Here is a 12,806-nt window from a genome sequence, read left to right on the forward strand (position 1 = left end):
GAGCGAGCCCGAGAAGAAAGCAGAAGTATGACAGATACTCTCAACCGACGCCATTCTCCCAGGGGAGCTGTGTGCTCGTCCGCCAGGAGATTCTTGCGACGAACAATTATGTTTTTTTTTTTTGGGGGGGGGGGGAGTGATTCTTGTTTTGCAGAGACAAGGTGTTCGAGCTACACAAATTTTAGTATCCTTTCAATTTCCCTCTTTCATTTTGATTAATTAATGTGATTTTTTTTTTTTTTTAAATTCGACAATCTGGATATGCAATCCCATTTGGTGATTTTTGGTTGTTGAAGGTGTTTTCTTGACTTTTATTTAAATTAAAGCTCGGATTTGCGGAAGAACGTATAGAATTTGGAGAAAAATAGTGTGGCCAGTCTTAGGACTTTGGTTAATCTTGGCTCTGAAGTTCATGTAAGAGTATAACTTGAACTCATTAAATCATTTAATGTTCTTGTTTTACGACTACGGCTGAAGAAGATGTGGCATATGGACCTGAAAGTTGTAGACTATGTAGTCCTTTGATCTTGAAAAATTATAGTTGTACACCCATGGATATATTTCGTATGGATCAATTCTACTTTCATTGACACGGTTAAACATAATCTTGCTTTTCACATTCAGTAAAATTGAATGATGGAATGTCACTACATTGTTATTTATTTTAACACACTCCTACTTCCATTGACATGGCTAAACATAATCTCACTTTTCACATTCTGTACAATTGAATGATGGAATAATCACTACATTGTTCTTTATATTAACACATACATAGGATGATTAGATGATCACCGTATTAAGATGCTTGTAAATGGATAGATCGAAACAAATAATTCTCACGGTCATGCCGCATGTTGCTTGTTTAGATAGGGTTTTCATATTCTTTTTGTCTGATGCACCACGTATGATGTAACATGCCTTTTCAAAAGGATGAGAAACATGTATGAATATATATGCAAAGTTGCAAACAAAATTGCAACTTCGTCTGCTAAGGTATAGCCTTCAAACAAATTGATGACTCTCTGGATCTATAATGATTTTCTTCAGCCAAACTGAAGAGTCATCAAATGGTGTAGCACCATTAAATTTCATAAACAGGTGTAGTATCTTTAAGTTTCATAAACAGTGTAGTAAGTTTCATAAATAGTGTTGTAATTTTTCATAAACAGTGTAGTACGTTTCATAAACAGTGTCGTAAGTTTTATAAATAGTGTAATAAGTTTCATAAATAGTGCCTAGTTCTTGGTCATGTTTTATAAATAGTGCGTAGTTATTGGATCCAGTTTCATAAATAGTGTAGTACAGTTTCATAAATAGTGTCTAGTTCTTGATCATGTTTCATAAATAGTGAATAGTTCTTAGTCTAGTTTCATAAAGAGTGTATAGTTTCATAAACAATGTATGTGATGGACGCACGGGTCCAGCACGTGTCAGATCTTTTTTTTTTTTTAATTTGTTTATATTAAAATTGTGCCATTTTTATTAAAATTTAAGTTCTTTTTTCTTTTTATTAAAATTTAAGGGTTTTTCATTAATATTTAAATTTTTTTCATTAAATAAAGTTATAGCATGATTTTTGGTTAAAATAGACTTAGTCCAAGTCCTTTTCATAAAAGAGTAAAACAACACTGTAAATGAAATGAATCAAAATAACCCACACTGTGTTTGGAAGGTGACAAAATAAACATTATTTCTAGAATTGCAGCAAAATAATCAACATTATTTAAAATAACTCTTACTATTTTTGGAACTACAACAAAAAAACTCACTATTTATGAAACCGAACCAAAATAGCTCATACTATTTCTGGAATTACAACAAAAAACTATCACTATTTATGAAATTGAACTAAAATAGCTCATACTATTTTTGGAACTACAACAAAAATCTCACACTATTTATGAAACCGAACCAAAGTAACACATTGTTTATGTAAGGAGCAAAATAAACACTATTTCTTGAACTATAACAAAATAACTCACACTATTTTTGCAAGTGAACCACTATTTCTTGACTACAACAAAATAACCCACATTATTTTTTAAAGTAAACCATAATAACCCATACTATTTTTGGAAATACAACATTTTAACCTACACTATTTCTGAAAGTGAACCAAAATAACTCACACTATTTCTAGAACTAAAACACAATAACACATACTATTTCTGAAAGTAATCCAAAATAACTCACACTAGTTATGAAAAATAACAAATTAAACACTATTTTTGTAACTAGAACAAAATAACTCACACTAATTCTGGATTTGAACCAAAGGTAATGCATACTTTGATGGAACTATTACAAAATTATACACTATTTATGAAAGTGAAGAAAACACACATTATTTCTTATAGTTCTAAAAGACTCTAGGCGCAATGTAGAAGAAATTTCTAAATAAATTTGGAAACTTCCAAACATGGCATTCAGAAAAATACAATATTTGGTAAATATCTCTTTTGCCCTCCCTCGTAGGTGGAGCCGCTGAGTTTATGTTTGTTCAACCAATAACAATGTGTATGTATGTATAAATCAAGCAATCCTAATGATTGAGTACACAACAAGGCACAAGAAATTCAATTCAGCAAATTAAATAGTTTAATAAATTATCATTAAAATTTTCAAAATCAATGGCAGACCAACATTTCAATTTCCAATTCCAATAAAAAGAAAGAACAAGTAACACTATGTTTGGATGAGGGAAATAAGCTTGGAATTTTGGTAAAAGTCATAATTTATAAATTAACATGCATCAATTTCCTTGTTTGGATTCATAAACATGGAAATTTAGAATTTCCGCGTAGAAAAAAAACTTGGAATTTGAGACCTTCAATTCCCAAGTTCAAATTCTATGTAAATATGTGTCATTTCCTAATTTCTATGATTTAGAGGTTAAAAATAACAAATTCAGTATTCAATTCCATTGTTCTTTTAGATTAACCAAACAAGAAAATTTACAAATTCTTGAAAATAAAATCTTGTCATTTCAATTTCTGTCATTTTAAAATTCCTTAGTAATCTTAAACTTCTTCATTCAAACATAGTGTAAAAGTGGATTTGATCTGTAAATGAAGGAAATGAAGCTTAACTTGGCTTATAGGAGACGGACTTGATCTCCATGACGAGGTGCACGGACACCGAGTTCTCGTAGGTGCCCTTGATCTGGATGATGGTTGGGTGCTCGGAGAGGTGGTGCATGATCTGAATCTCCCTCTAGATGTCGTCGTAGTCCCCCTGGCAGAGGAGCTTGCGCTTGGGGATGGACATGCAGTCGAATTGGGTGTCGGTGAACTTGTGGCTGTAGAAGTAGGTGGTGCCGAATTGCCTTGGCCCAATTTTTTGCTGAAGAGGTAATGGTCTCTGAATCACGGCGTTTCGTACGACAATACGGCCATATTGCGTGACTTTTTTGAAGCTTCCTTGCTTGGGAATGCGATCTTCCAATTCGATTTGATTCTCTAATGCCGATGAATTTCTTCTGATTTTTTATTTGTTTTTATTTTTATTTCTGAGTTGTGATTCATTCCTTTCCATCCTTATCATTCGCTCTATGAAACTGTTATTGTTTCTCTCTCTCTCTCTCTTTCTCTCTCTCTCTCTCCATGTGCGTTTGTAGATTTTGGTTGGTCACTACTATGACCATTATTATTTATTTCTGATAGAATGATATTTAGGTTTTGATGAGGTAGTGGCATGCTTGTAAATAAAGGAAAGTTTATTTAACGGAATTGGACTGACTGAATGAAGTTTCTGTCAGGGGCATGGCTGTAAAAAAAAAAAATTATTGCACGTTGGGCTTTTTAATTTAGCCCGCATATTTTACTGTTTGTAGGGCCTAATATAAGTTAGTTTGTCCTTATGATAATATATGAAATCTTTTTGGTTAAATAATAGTTTAGGATGATTTTTTTGTTAAGTTAAATTTAATCCAAATCCTTTTCATTAAAGCTTCCTAAAAATAATTTAGCTTTATAACAGATTTATTTATTTATTTTTATTTAGGCCCACACAAAAAGCATATGCATACATTGCATTTTTTTTAAACTTTTTTGTTTTTGTTTTGTTTATTTGTAAGATACATGGAGAGCAAAACCAGGTCCCAGTCATTTTTTCCATGCAACAGACAAACACGCCATCAAGTTCCTCTATATTGTAGAAACTTGCACGATTAAAATTGTTCTACTTATAGGTTTGAATCAAAAGCATTAAAAGGAAGACGACAGATAGAAATGTCAAGGTGTCACGTTGACCACACGTGCAAGCAAAGAATCAAGGAATCAACGGTCAAATGGTCAATACAAATATAAAGTGGACACCTTTTTATCGGATGAGGATATTGGCAGGCATCTGATTAGCATCTGATGAGAATTATCCTAAAGTAATTAAGAACAGCCACTCTTGGAAAATATCCAATCTTTCAAAGTAACCAAGGACTTAGCCGTGCCGTAGAACTTGACGAATTCCTTGATTAATCATCGCTTTCATGCTGTTTCCTTTTTATCATTACCTTCAATGGAGTTGAAAACATATGTCAAGATAGATAGAGGGTACTCCATGATTTCACAAGTTAGTCCATCTTTGTTCAGTGGTAGGCAAACATGATTCGATGAGTCACATAAATAAAATCTTGCTCCAATAATATAGGCAATCGAATAGGCAAACTTTGTCTACTCTTCCTTGCCTACTTTGAAGTGAATTGTATATCGAACTCACGTTTTCTATTTTAAATAAAATGTTCTATATGATTCTTCAATGACGTTAGGTGGACAAAGAAGCCTACTGGTGCAGAAAGTTCACAAAGCATAGCTGAGTTCTTGAGTTTGTGCCATTTTTTGCACCCGAAAGAAACTACATCGTTAAAAATCCTTTATATTAGAAAACGTTGACAATCCCTCCTCATTTTGGTCTCTCAATTTCGACCAATGTCATTCATCAACTTAACAACCATGCATTAATATTGTCCTTCAGTTTGAATTCCATCAAAATCTTTAGTTTGCTAATGTAGCTCATGAGTGGCGCCGACTAATCCAATTTGTTTTCCCCACGTAGATTATAAGGAAAAAACCAGTTTTTAATTTATGAGGACTAGAGGAAGAAGAGATCGGGGTGGGCGTAAAAGGGTTCGAAAGGTAACAGGTCGAAGGTTCGAAGGGTTGATGAGGAGGGTCGACTAGTCGAACGATCGATGGTGTGGCTTCCTGACTGGTGGCTCGGATCTGGAGAACAGGTAGTGTCTGTGCTGCTTGGCACTTGGGTTTGGGTGGGTAAAATGATGCCCGAGTTTGGTAAAGAATAACGCACTGCGAAAAGTTGTATCTTTCTTCTGCTGATTAGGAACTCTTGCCCTACAAGTTACCCTCATTCAATGAGGAGGTGGGCCCCCAAGTCTCAACGTGGCAAGTTAAACCAGAGGCAACTAGAGGGCTCACTTGGCTTTCTTATTGCTGCTACACGTGTTACCTTTGCTAAGCACCAAGAAGTTTGATTGGAATGCCACCTGTATGTAACTTGCATGTCCGGTCCACCGCATGGAAGAAAAACATCACACTACGACAGTAACGAAGCTTTAGTTTTACTTTTGAGGGAAAGCGGCAGATTTCCAGAAGAAAGCCAAGTCGGCAAAAGAGGTTATCAGAGGCGTGAACATTTACGTGCAAAAATATATGGAGATATTGTTGGAATTTATTAAGTTTATTTAGGAAGTTAATTAGAGATTTGGTTTGATTTTGTAGTAGGGTATTTTTGGCATTTACGCATTAGGGTTTCTTAGGTTTATTGCTCTATAAATAGAGCTTGTAATTTAGTTTGAGAATTAAAATTATTCACAATGTAGTCTCTTAGGGTTTTGTAGCCGTTTCGGCATTCTCGGTTGTTTAATAATATTTCTATTATTTTGTTAGTCTCGTTCATTGCGCACTCTGATATTCAATTTGGTATCAGAGCGGGTTCGATCCTTAGGGTTCAATCCGTTCTCGTTGGTATCAATTTGTTTGTATCAGTTTTGTTTCCGTCATCTTCCGCTGTTTGTGTTTTCGTTTTAGATTTGTTATTTGGTATTGATTGTTTGCACAGAAGAAAAAAAAAGGAAAACAGAAAGATTCTGTTTGTTCGCATGAAAGAAGAAGGAAAGAATAATGGGAAGGAAGGTAGAAAAAAAAAAGCAAAAAGAGAAGGAAAAAGAAAAACAATTGTTTGCTGTTAGTTTAAGGTCCACACGGGCAACAAGAAAAAAATGGTTAAGTTTGTTTTTAGGTTCACACGAGTTGTTGGCCTATACGGGATTGTTTTGTGACCGTCATTCGAGTACTTGGAATTGTGACCACTCGAGTGATAGTTGTGTTTGTTCGTTCGTTACTACAATTGAGATATGGAAATCTCGTCCGTTTAGTGATGGGTTCTTTCCATACTCTCAACACTAGATAGTCAAGAATCAAGAACCAGTTTGCCAGTTTGCCATCAAGAATCAAGAATCAAGTCAAGTCAAGTTTGCATACCTGCCTGTCTGTCTGTCTGTCTGTCTGTCCGCGTTGCGGAGCCTGTCTGTCTGTCCGCGTTGCGGAGCCTGTCTGTCTGTCCACGTTGCGGAGCCTGTCTGTTTGTCCGCGTTACGGAGCCTGTCTGTCTGTCTATCCGCCTAACGGAGCCTATCCACATCTGCTTGTTGGCAACCTCATGACGTGTACCGCCATGAGTTTGACGGGTGGTGTTGGAATTTATTAAGTTTATTTAGGATGTTAATTAGAGATTTGGTTTGATTTTGTAGTAGGGTATTTTTGGCATTTACGCATTAGGGTTTCTTAGGTTTATTGCTCTATAAATAGAGCTTGTAATTTAGTTTGAGAATTAAAATTATTCACAATGTAGTCTCTTAGGGTTTTGTAGCCGTTTCGGCATTCTCGGTTGTTTAATAATATTTCTATTATTTTGTTAGTCTCGTTCATTGCGCACTCTGATATTCAACTTATATGATACTGCAGTGCACTCGGAAATTCATCTAAATTACGGGGAAAAAAAAATTTAACTTTAGGTAAATTAAAATAAAGCACACTACTTTAACTACACTAAACACAACTATGCGAATACATTAAACCGCTAAAGTTGCTCTAATTGGAAATCAGAATGCAGAGATACCTATAAACAAAACAACTGATAAGGATGAAAATGCATTAAAAAGTTCAATCCACATTATGTTTCAAAGCTTGTTTTAATTGCATTATGCATAGTCCTTTTTTAAGGTATTGTTTAATCCATAGTATTGTCCTCATTTGACATTTATAAAGGATCTAATTTGTTCACAGATACGAGATAAGGCTCATCTAATCTAACTGCCTCGAATTTTTGTATAAATTTACTCAAGTTTTAGGTTCTAAACGTAGCTCCAACTCTTGAACTAAATATGAGTTTTAACCCAAGCCTCATTTTGAGGCAAATTTAATCCTGAATTCCATTCTAAGTTAGTGGGTTGGGCCACCAATGTGTACTTTTTTTTAATTTTATATTTATAAATTCACTAAATCTAACGGCTAAAATATAATATGATCAAATCTAGCAATATAAAAATAAAATCTAACGGTCCAAATTTAAACCGAATGGTTAAAATAATTAAAAAAATAATTTCATGTGTTTTCTATTTTACAGTGTTCCAAGAGTTTCATAATGGTAGCGTTGTAACTTAAATATTTATTGAAATCTAATGAGTGATGATAGACCCACCCCATTGTCCTATTTCTACACCCACATTATAATTAATTTCACCCACCATAAAAATTAAAAAAATTAAAAAATTATCTATCCACCCACCATTATTCTTAAAATAACCTCTAATGTCTAATTTTTTAAAGAATAATATTAATATGTATTAAAAAAAAAAAACTTCATTCTTCCTAAATTGCCACTACCCTAGCCGCACTAGAAGCTCCTCCCAACCCCATCAAAAACCAAAACCTTTGACCCTGCTTGGCGGCATCTCCTTTGGAAAGATAGAGAAACCAAAGGGGAAGGAACAGAGCGGGGGAGTTTTCCAATACATAGGCAGATTGCTCTAAATCGATTTATTCCAACTAGAATTGGGTCTTCTTTGATTTTAAAATTTGGATTGTCGTCGTTGTTCGTTAATGAGGAAAAAGAGAAGAGGATGGAGGTGCTAGTACCAGAATTGAAAGCGAGAGTAGGGTGGTGTTTGTTGCCGGGGAGGGTAATGGATGATTAGGGACTTAGTAGTGGTCGGTCCATCATGAATGATTTGGGGGGAGGATGGATTTATTTTTACTTTTGTTAATTTTAGTTTTTCTTTATTCTCTTTTAGTTTATTTAATTAAAGTTATAACGAATTCATAAAGGGAAATTTTATTTGAACCCATGCAACCTCTTTCTACACCCAGCTTAAATTTTAAATGAGAAGTGTCTTTTTTACCCTATTGCATTATTACCATAAAATACAAAATGAATTTAACAATAAAACAAAATTGTATCAACGAACCCAAAACCCAATAATCAAACTCTTACCATGATACAACCAAAAAACAAGCAAGATCCATGGTGAAAATAGCAACAAATGAAAGGAAAGCAGAAGAAAATATTTACTTTGCTGGGTACACAGAATCATAGGATAATAGTTGGTAACGACGCTTATGCATAAATCCTTTCTCTTATCCCACGAGTAGGGACTGTCTTCCGTCTGGTCCTCGTGAAAATTGAAGGCCATTGCTGTCAAAGAAACACTCATTTTTTGGTTCTTCAGGTGCAAATCTCAGCCTGCTCTTTTATTTGTTACATGATCAATATTTGTTGCTGCATCATGCTCCACGAAAAAGAAAGGAGCAGATGAGATTTCATTTGCTTACTCCATTCTTGTAAGCTTAGGGGAGCAGATTCTAAGAGATGACGAAGCTCCAATATTAAATGAAGAGGAGAAAGCAAGAGGAGAGAGGGAGAAAGGGGACTTCGTCGTCACCGCAATCAGAAAACTCGGAAAGAACCCAAATTTAGTAAGTTAATATCATGGGTGCAAAGATAAATTTACATATTGAATTGAGTTTGTGAGGGTAGTTTAGGTAATAAATTTGGATTTAAAAAGATATTGATAGTTTAATTAAAAATAATATGGGTGTAGTGAGTAAACTGGATGTAAAGATAGGTTACATGAGTTCAAATAAAATTTTTCATTCATAAATGTGGATTTAAAATTTTTTTACAAAAAGGATAATTATGTGATTAACATTTTTATTAAAAGGTGAATAGGAAAATAAGACAATGGGGTGATTTTAGTTGCACTCAATCTAATTATTTTTAAATTAAATTCAGATAGTTACATAATTGAAAAGTTACTTTAAAAAAATTAAATTAAATTCATTCTTCAATAATGCTTAAATTTAAAATTTCAGCCAAAAAAATTAGAGCATTACTCTATTTGGTGAGAATAATCACTATTAGAATTTGACTTTTCAATATTATTTCACACGAATGGCATTCTATCTCTGACAACTGGAAATGACATTCTATCTTAGATTAAGTTGTTGTACAACGGATCTAACTTTTGCGTTCATTGAATCTGCGGCCGAAACCGGCAAAAAGGTCGACAAATCTCCATCCACCTTTTTCACGCTACCCTTCCCAGACTACTTTTTTGTTATCCAACCCCAACAAGTTAGCCCAAAGAATCCCAGGTATTTACAGAAATGCACTCCTGCTTCATTTCTCAACCGAAATGCACTCCCTCTCCACTACCCGTTTGACTTTTCACTTTTTACTTTTCACTGCCAAAGCCCGAACCCGCCGGGCCGAACCGGGTTACAAAAGTTTTGAGAGTTCTGCTGGATGAATCCCGAGTTGTCCACCCGCTGGGTTCTGAGTCCGCTCTGCACCTCCTCCTCCGCCGTCTTCCCAACCCTCTCCGGCCGGGATTCCACGTGGCAGAGAGATGGGATTGAAGGGACAAACATGTCATTGTCATTGTAATTCAAATTCACCTGTCCCTGACCTTGCTGAGTCTGATTATTGAGACCGAGTTCAGCCGCCGAGTTGAGCCCAGCGAGACTTGCCCAGTCGAAATTCCCGGAACCCGTATTCTGAAAATTAAGCTTGCTGTCCTGCTGCTGCAGCGTCTTGAGCGAGTTTATCCGGGGCAGGGTGAAGAACCGGTCATCGATATCCGGCAACCACTCGAGCCCGTCGTCGAGCTGAGAAGAGCATGGCGACGACGAGCCGTTGCTGTGCTCTTTGCCCGAAACGCTCGTTACGGACTTCTGTGCTGCCGCCGCTGCTGCTGAGCTGGTGCTCTTCTTGTAAATACGACACAAAACCCATTCATCCAACTGTAACCCAAAATTCGAATTCAATTAAATATCGCTCGAATAAATTAAATAAAAAACAAAACGGGGATTGAATCATCAACAAATTATTTACCTTGGAGCTGCCATTTTTGCGAGAGGGCTCGATGAGGCGATACTCGTGCATAATCCAATTGGTCTTGATGCCTTTGGGGGCTTTGCCCACATAGAAAACAAGGGCTTTTTTAATACCAACTTTTTTACCTTCAGTTGTTATGACCTTATCAGTTCCAGTGGCCTTCCAGTACCCAGTGCCGGCAACCCGATTGGGTCGCGACCCATTTGGGTATTTCCGGTCCCTCGGACTGAAAAAGTACCATTCTTTTTCACCAAATATAGCTTTGCCTGCAAAACCGACATCAAATTCCGTTCAAATTAGCACCAAATTAATCAATTCAAGAAATGGTTGGTGTGATAAAACAGTAATATAAAAAAAAAAGAGGGTTTTGGTTCTTACTTGGTAAAACCCATGGATCGAACTTGTAGAGATCGATTTCAGCAATTATTTGCAGATTGAATTGGTACCCAGCAACCTTGCGGCAGAGGTACTGAACCAGAAGCTCCTCGTCCGTCGGATAGAATCGAAACCCCGGCGGCAGGCTCAGCTGAGACAGTGGGTCGGTTTCCGGCACACCCATTTTTCTGGTCACAAATTTCAGAGCTCGAAACTGAATCGGGAAGATTTTAGAGAGAGAGAGAAAGAAACAGAAGAGAGAGGAATTTGAAATAAAACTGGAGGAGAGAGGAGAGAGAGTAAATGTATCAGAGCTCCAAATTCCCAAAATATTTTTTTTTTCAGTTTCCGAGATATGGCGGTTTTATATAGCAGAGCACGGAAGGGGTGATATGTACGGTCGTTCTGTCGTGCTGCGGATGATTGGGGCCCACTGGAGTACTCACCCGTTTAGAAACTGCCACGCGCCCCTCTGAAGTTCGACGTAATCGTGGATTCGTGCATCGACCTTATCCGATAACGAGTAGCCCTGGGGGGTTCGGTGCATGAACCGTCACGAATATTACCGCGGTGACTCATCCCGTAACCGGACACGTGTCGGGCGTAAACGAAATCTTCCGGAACCTTTTTTTGGCGCGAAAAGGCGGGGGCCCAGGGTCGCAGCTTTTCTAGGGTGTGTGAGGCGTTTTCCACGCGTGGCTTTAACCCACGTCGGCCAGAAAAACATGGGACTCGCGCTAACACGTGGACAGATCGGAGGGGAGTTAGGCTGGTATTTTGTCAAAAGATGGGAGGGTTGATGGGGAAAGACAAGGAAAAAGAGGTGTGGCGGTGTCGAGGTGGCATGAGAAATAAGGGTTACATAATTTTGGCATAAAATTTGAGGAAAAATAATGAAAAGGTTTAAAAATTTTGAGTTTTAATGATACGGATAAAATAAAGTAAAAAAATGAATAGTATCAGGTTTGATTTTTAGTGTAAAAATATGATTTTTTGTTAAAGTGAACAGTACCGTGGATTTTTCATTAAAACTTCCTAAAATTTAACCTTAACTGTAAGGTATGACAGAAAATTTATAGAGGGGTCATTTAGCATTTCTCTTTATAGTATACTACTACCAAATTTTTGAACACTAAATCATTAGTCATAACATATAACGAAATTTAACCGTTAAAACATTGAGAGCTTTTGCTTGTTAATTCACCATTCATAATTATAGACGAAAATTTAACGATAAAACATTGAAATGATAGACACTTTGAAGTATCATAACATTTGTTATAACAAGGAATTTTTAAGTGCACTCCAAAGTATGTTACACTATAGAATTTTTTTATAGTTATATCATCTTTTGAAAAACGATATCCTTCATTTCCAAATTCCACATCTCAACACTGCCAATGTTTTCATTAATCTGCTAATGTTGAAAATCCAATCTGTGTGGGCATTGAAAAATCTACCAAGGTTTTCAATATCACTGTGAGCATTCACTACCCCACCAACATTTTCAACATATGTATGATTATTGGCAATTTGTTAAAACTGATGATGTGGGTTGGTCTAGATTTGAGGGGTGGAGAGGACTGGATTGTTCTTCATCTTTGGTATTTTATAGTGATCGCAAACGTGGCCATATAACAACATATATTTGGGCACGTAGAGGAGGTTTAAGATTATTATATGACATGTGGTTTATGTGAGGATGGAGTTTTGAAAAGTAGAAGAGATGATGTTTTGTCTCTTACATATATTTACAATTTTTTTTTGTTAACTTTTTATAATGATTTCTATGATTTATTTGATTCGATGATCGAAAATTAAAAAAAAAAGTAATACTAAGGAAACTAAATGTATGTTAAATTTTATAAATGAAATAATATGAAAATTGACGATTAACGTGCTTATTTCTTATTAGTGATACATTACTTAGTTTGCAAATTTAGTCTATAAATTTGGGAGCATTTTTAATCACTTCCTAGACTTCAGTGTATGCTCACTATATACCTAATCATCTGCTGGTG

General features: G+C 35.9%; 1 protein-coding gene and 3 long non-coding RNA genes across 4 annotated transcripts; 2 read left to right on the top strand and 2 right to left on the bottom strand.

Moving 5' to 3' along the window:
- The first annotated feature begins 91 nt into the window (after positions 1–91).
- Positions 92–463, top strand: LOC126588590 (uncharacterized). The gene is made up of 2 exons (XR_007611531.1): positions 92–184; positions 327–463. It is a non-coding gene; the product is annotated as an uncharacterized LOC126588590 (long non-coding RNA).
- On the bottom strand, positions 107–2,458 carry LOC126588591 (uncharacterized). Its single transcript, XR_007611532.1, has 2 exons — positions 672–2,458; positions 107–577 (listed from the first exon to the last, which is right to left on the bottom strand). It is a non-coding gene; the product is annotated as an uncharacterized LOC126588591 (long non-coding RNA).
- A 16-nt stretch (positions 2,459–2,474) lies between these two features.
- Positions 2,475–3,913, top strand: LOC126588589 (uncharacterized). The gene is made up of 2 exons (XR_007611530.1): positions 2,475–2,692; positions 3,078–3,913. It is a non-coding gene; the product is annotated as an uncharacterized LOC126588589 (long non-coding RNA).
- A 5,498-nt stretch (positions 3,914–9,411) lies between these two features.
- LOC126590755 (NAC domain-containing protein 72-like) lies at positions 9,412–11,133 on the bottom strand. Its single transcript, XM_050256259.1, has 3 exons — positions 10,789–11,133; positions 10,408–10,676; positions 9,412–10,316 (listed from the first exon to the last, which is right to left on the bottom strand). Exons 1-3 carry the CDS (start codon positions 10,967–10,969, stop codon positions 9,756–9,758), a joined length of 1,011 nt encoding a protein of 336 aa, XP_050112216.1. The 5' UTR covers positions 10,970–11,133; the 3' UTR covers positions 9,412–9,755.
- Between the last annotated feature and the right edge of the window lie 1,673 nt (positions 11,134–12,806).

Source organism: Malus sylvestris, chromosome 11, assembly GCF_916048215.2.
Source record: "Malus sylvestris chromosome 11, drMalSylv7.2, whole genome shotgun sequence".
Taxonomy (NCBI): domain Eukaryota; kingdom Viridiplantae; phylum Streptophyta; class Magnoliopsida; order Rosales; family Rosaceae; genus Malus; species Malus sylvestris.